The sequence below is a fragment of the Dendrobium catenatum genome, unplaced genomic scaffold (assembly GCF_001605985.2).
Source record: "Dendrobium catenatum unplaced genomic scaffold, ASM160598v2 fragScaff_scaffold_488, whole genome shotgun sequence".
NCBI classification, from domain to species: Eukaryota; Viridiplantae; Streptophyta; class Magnoliopsida; order Asparagales; family Orchidaceae; genus Dendrobium; species Dendrobium catenatum.
In genome coordinates this window covers 912,395-918,874 of record NW_021318950.1, presented here as the reverse complement: position 1 = coordinate 918,874, position 6,480 = coordinate 912,395, and the positions used below count along the sequence as shown (strand labels likewise).

At 35.8% G+C, this 6,480-nt stretch overlaps 1 protein-coding gene across 1 annotated transcript; it reads right to left on the bottom strand.

The window, feature by feature from the left end:
- Positions 1-1,080: 1,080 nt before the first annotated feature.
- Positions 1,081-6,041, bottom strand: LOC110107906. Its single transcript, XM_020838350.2, has 4 exons — positions 5,414-6,041; positions 3,866-4,075; positions 2,158-2,565; positions 1,081-2,070 (listed from the first exon to the last, which is right to left on the bottom strand). The coding sequence occupies exons 1-4, from the start codon at positions 5,780-5,782 to the stop codon at positions 1,201-1,203; spliced, it is 1,857 nt and encodes a 618-aa protein (XP_020694009.2). The 5' UTR covers positions 5,783-6,041; the 3' UTR covers positions 1,081-1,200.
- Positions 6,042-6,480: the final 439 nt, after the last annotated feature.

Sequence of the window (6,480 nt, the reverse complement as noted above, 5' to 3'; positions counted from 1 at the left end):
TATATTTTTTTTTGGTATATCTCAATTTTACAAACAATAATAAATATATAAAAATTAACAATATAAATTTAAATAAATAAAATTTATGCGGAAAATAAAATAACCTTACGAACTTTGAGTTGATTCTTCAAATCCAATTCTGAATTTCTCTAACAACCCAAACCTTCGACTTTGCCAAATTTATAGAGGTATGGGTTCTTAATTTGCGGCATGAATTCAAGGAAAAGGATGACCGAAATTCACGGGAGCACGCAATTTGTGGATCACGGGCGAGAATGAATCATTTCGGTGTGGAAAAAGAAGAGATAATGCCGACCAAAATGAATCACGGGCTTAACAATCTGGAAATATTTAATAATTTAATAAACATACCAGAATTTAACAATCCGGTTTCTTAATTTATTACCTTAAAAAATATTAAGACGGCTTAACATTATTAAATAAGCTATAATTAAATGAAAGCGGAGGATGATAATCCGGTTTATATGGAAACTGGAGAATGAAAATCCAATTTATATTGAAACCAGATTTTGATGATCCGGTTTCTATAGAAATCGGATTTTAATGATCCGGTTTCCTAAGAAACCGAATTTTTGCCCTCCGGTTTTGCTCCTTTTTAATTTTTTTTGCATTTATAATTTTTATGGAAATTTAAATATTAATCGTGCTCCTTTTTATAATTTGGCCTTATAAATTTTTGCCACTATAAAATTGCTTTAAAAAGTAGTAAAAAAATTATCACAAACAAAGCCTAAGAATCCATATCCTATTTGATCTTAAGGACATGAATATAATGTAAAATGAATAAATGGCATTTCAGGAATTAAATTGAAAAACTCTTCTTGTAATGCATTTAGTTTGATGCGGTCCCCATTGTGTTGAGGCTAGATTGAACAGATACCAACCTAAACTCCAATAGATAAAGGCAAAAAAAAAAACCAATTTCAAGCCATGATCCGCTAGATCAGAATTTTAGCAATCATGAATTCGGATAAAATAATTTAACGTATGGCTTCTAAGAAAATCGAAAATTATAAAGTACAAAACTTATGTGTTAATCATCTATACGAACTGACAAACTGTACAAATGAAAATCTTATATACATTGTAACTACATCAGTAAGTATCTGACCTCCATTAGAAGAACAAGTTAATGCCTTCTAACTCCTATAATCACATTAGCATTTAGATCAATCTAATTCACAAATTACTAACATTACAACAAGTCACTGTATAATGTAATTCAATCTGTAACCTCTGATGCAAAACAGTGTTGGCATTTCCCTTTCCTCTCTCCAGAAGCTCTATCTCCTCCCTTACAGGTATCGCAGCAAAGAACCTCTTTATAAATTCCCTGCAACAATCCTTCCCACTACTAATCAGCTCTTCAAATTCTTCATTCTCTGCCTTGACCTTGTCTTCTTCCACCACCGGCAACTTGTATATCTCTGTTGATTCATCAAATCTTAGCATGTAAGCTTGTTTGAATCCTTCAAACAATCGCTCACCCAATGTGTCAATGATATAGTAAGCTTCTGATTCCAACATGAGCACAAAGAAGTGATCATTCCAACTGATTATATAAATTTTAGGCACATCTTCAACATCATTTGAAATCGCATTCCATATATCATCAAACGACATAGCCCCTTGTAAGGATTCAAAGCTCTCTGGCTGGAAAAAACCAATGAAGGATTTCTCTTGGAGAACTGAGGTCGAGTTTATCTTGGCTTCTAAGATGGTTTCAAGATCAAAATGTTTGTTGGGGAAGCGTTCTATGCATGATGGATTGTCACAGAGCCTTCGCCATTGGGACGAACCCTCTCTGATAAGGGAGTCGAACTCATACCTGGTGAGCGTGTTCGCACCGCTGGAATGAAGAGCATTGGCAATCACAGCCACAAGTGCGGTGCAGGCGCTCTCCCCATCTGCACTCTCATCGCGCTGGTCAATGGAGGCAAAAAAAGATTGAGCCTTGAGCTTTGTTCGTTTGTCTCTGCTAATGAATTCTTTGCTCTCCCATTTACCAATTGGATCATCATTTTCTTTGAATTCTGGAGGCTCTGTACTCTGTGACAAAAAACAAATAAATAATTAATCATCTCGAGAGAGTAATAATTGCAAAATTCAGTGACTTTTGGTTTAAATTTTGCTTACCAAGATACCATTCGTTAAGTTGTTAACTGGGGAGGTCTCTTTATTGATTTTTTCTTCAGATATCTTCTTCGCCCGACTCTTGGATCCCCATGGAAGGAATCTACGCTTTGAAACTGATAGCAACTGTAACTCTGGACTAGAATTTCCACTGTTGCTGCTGCTACTATGGCTGCTTGAAGACTTTCTTCTGCTCTTGGATCTAATGGTTTTCTCTTCATTGTGTGCAATGGGGAACAATTGAGATACATCCATATCCATATCAGAAGATGAGCAAGGATCATCTGTGGCAAAGCCATCACTACTGTCAAGACCCTCCTCTTGCTGGGTGCCTTTAGCCAGCTGATCTTCATAGGTAGCTACTTGAAGGATCTCTTTAGGTGTTTCAATTTCAATAAAGCTTACATCTACCTGTATGCATCAACATAAATATACATATATCAAAAATTGACAGTAAAACAGAAGTCAAATTTGACATTCTTAGTTGAACATTTAAAAAAAAAAACATTGTAAAACTTAAGGATTTCACTTTCTTAAATGAACATTTGATTGAGAATAATTAACAGTTGGCATATTAAATATTTGATCTAACTTTCCATCTATTATGAGCAATGATGATGTAAACCTAATAAATTCAAACTAAAGAAAATAAAAATCCAGGTAAGAATGAATTATGATTAAAGATTAGTTGTTCTATAGTAACTTAATGGCTAAAGGCTTTTATCGCTCAATCTTTGATGCCATCAAGAATTTAGAAGGACTAAAGCTAAAAGTTAGATAGAAAATATTAAATTAGATAAGTTAATAAAGATAAGCTAACCCAATCATACAAAAAATGGCACAATCCATTATCCATAATTAGACGCTAACTTTTATGCTAAATAACTCTTAAACCAAGCAGCCCCTAGTTTGGTAGATTATGAATCATTTGCTCGGTTGTAGATAGAATTTTTTTTTTTTACAAAATGAAGGTTTTGTTTTCTTGCCATTCAAGTCTGAAATTGAAATCCTCATTTTTGATAATTTGTAGAGTTGAAATGTGATATTGATTTCTAATTATATCAAATGAAATGATTGAATAAAATAAGATCATTGTTCTTCAAAACATGTTTCTAACATTAAGCGATCAAATGAGCCTTTAGATTAATTTGAGTGAGATTAGAATCATAAAGATCTTCGTTTGGGACGGCTTTCTTATTGCTTCTTAAAGGTAATAGTTGTACTAGAAAATAGCTTTAAGAAGCAGTAAGAAAGCCGCCCCAAAAGAAGCATAAATAATCAGGAATATTAAATCAGGATAACTAAAATATTTGTTTAGCATGAATAAGATCTCAAATTTGGTATGAGGGATGAAGTTAATCTCAAGACCTAGATAAACAAATTAATCATATTTACCGGAAAGGTGGATTAGGATTAGGAAAATCAAATAGGATAAACTAGGCAATTAAGTTTAAGATTTTGTTTGGGACGACTTTCTTACTGCAAGCAGCTTTTTAGTTCAAAAATTTTAATTTTTAAACTAGAAAGCTGCTTTAAGAAGAAGAAAGTAAGTCGTCCCAAACGAAGCCTAAATCTTAACTACGATAGATAGTTAATCCACTTGAACCAAATAGTATATACCGCATGCATTTGTTATGAAAATATGACTAGTTATAGAAACATAATCTTTCAATCCAAGAGCAAACGTTCAGTAGAAGAAAATGGGGCTTACATGAAGTGTGACTTCGGCGGTCAAGTTATCTTTGCTCACAGTGATGGGAAACTGCTTCCTTTCGGCATAGAAGTGGGATTCCTTCCCTTCAAACCCTCCACACTGCTTCTGGACATGAAAATCCCAGGCCCATTGTCCAAGATTTATCACTGCACTGCCCACCTCCAGCAGTTTCCTCTCCCTCCCCTCTTTCCCCAGAGCTCCACTTCCCTGCCAAAGCCACAACCATACGTTCCTAAAGTGAGAATAATACAGGAGAATCCAATACGCTCGATTACAAGCAGATATATACAAGGGTATTTGACAGCTGGGAGTAGTGGTGTAAGTGATCCGAGTTGGCTAGCGAGCTGACTCGCGCTTGAGAGCCGAGCTTATCAAGTCACGTGCTCGATGAGGCTCGGCTCGCGAGCTCGCGAGCTCACAAGCCGGCTCGAAATTATTATATTTAGGATATTTTAAAAATATTAATAATAATTTCACGCCTATATATTAAATTCCCGTCCACGCATTTTTCATTAATGTATAAAAGATGATATCTTGCTTGTAAAATGGGATCCAAACTGTTGCTTTTCATTGTAATTCATATAGTTTATTTACATTGCCTAGTTTCAAGTGAAGGCAGCTTTTCATTAATGCAAACTGTCCTAATTTTGAAATATGGGATCCAAATGGCGGAAAATGAGAACTTTCCATTTGGACGGATGCGCCATTCACAGGCGGGAAAATGAGAACTGTGCGGGAAAAATAAGAAATCAGACGGATGAGAAATCGAGATGCTCGCGAGCCGGCTCGAGCTCGTTTATAGTGGGACGAGCTCGAGTTCGAGCTCCCTTTCTGATTGCTCGTTTATAGTGGGATGAGCTCGAGTTCGAGCACCCTTTCTGATTGACTAGCTGAGCTCGATAGCGCTAAAACTCGACTCGTTTACATCCCTAGCTGGGAGGTTTTGAAGTAAATTGAATTTAGTAAACCATGAAAATTCAAATTTAGAGAGTTAAATTTAGAAATATTCTCAGCATATTTAATTTAAACTAACTCATAAAAATTATTTGAAATTAAGAAATTTTGTTTTCAATATCGTAAATTCTACAGCCTTAAATTCTTTAGATTCTATTTACATCAATTGATGAATACAGGATTTAGTATAACATTGAGGCCCCATTTGATTTGGTTGAGGTTAGAGACATTTTGTTAAATGATAAATTTTTGATGCAGTTAAAAAAAATGTTAACTTTAAACCCTTATAATTCACTGTTAATACTCTCTAAAATAAAATAATATAGATTTCAAGTTAAGACAGTCATAATTTTCAAATACAGTTCATATCTGAATTTTAAAATATTTAAATTTCTTACAAAATAAAAAAAAATGATTGATTGCAATAACTAACCCAATCAAATGAACTATTAATCTAAAAGAATTCTTATTCAAAATTCATGATTTAAAAAAGCCCCAAATATTTGGATGGATTTAGGTTAAGTACCCTAAATCATGTAATTGGGTAACGTAAGAAAAAAAAAAGGAAAGAGATTTAAAAAAAAAACTCACGAATAGAACGGAGAAGGATATCTCCCAAAGGCTGAAAGGCCCGCCACCGCCGGAAAAACAGCAGACCTTCTCGAACTCGTTCTCCTCGCCTCTGATCCACTCCACATCTCCGGTGATCCCCACGGCAGCCTCCTCGGATACCCCGCCGGATCGAATCTCTCTTCGCCGACGATGAAGGTACGGTATCCCCCTCCCCTTCGGCGGCCCCCTCCATCTAACTCCCACCGCTACCACCGCTCTCGACTCTCCGGCTATCGCCACAGAAAACCCCTCGAGCCGCGCCACGTGTAGTCGCACCAGGTACCGCTGCTTCGGCACCGGTGGCGGAGCCCACGGCGACCATCGCGTTATCAACTTGCCTACCACCATGATGGATTCGCCCTCTTGTCGCTGCCCTGATTCGGTTGCTTGATCCGTGGTGAGATGATTGCAGATGGTAATATAGGACGTAAGGAATTTGAGGGGAGACGAAGGGCATGGCGTGTGAGATAACGCGGGAAATTTCAGCCCTCACGTGCTATAAACGAGACGCACGCGACGTGTCTCAGCCATGGGAAGTCTAGAATATCTCGATCCCAAATTAGGGTCAATGTTCTTCAGCTTCCTACTCGTTTCTTCTCTTAGAAGCAGCAAACTATCCATCTCTGTCATGTCCCGACATTTTTTTTTTTTAAATCAGCGATAATAAAATATGTCGCTAAATTTTCTTATTTTACATAGAGAAACTTCTCTACTAAGTAATGGGTCACGAATCATCCATCAGTTTTATTTCTCTGTTCATTCGAATTTTGGCCAAATTTTTAGAAACTGCATGAAGACATATTTTTTTTAAATGAACAGGTTAAAAAAAAAAACTTTTATAAAAAAGCCGTATATAATATATAGCCTAATAGACCTCAAAATTCAGAAATGAGCCAAATTGGAATTACAAATTCCGGTTCTAATAAATCGGAGAATTAAATTTCCAATTTCTCAGTAAACCGGAAAACCCATTTCCGATTTCTTAATAAAATTTATTATTATTTAAAAAATGAGTTTCATAATACAATATTTAAATTAAAGTTACT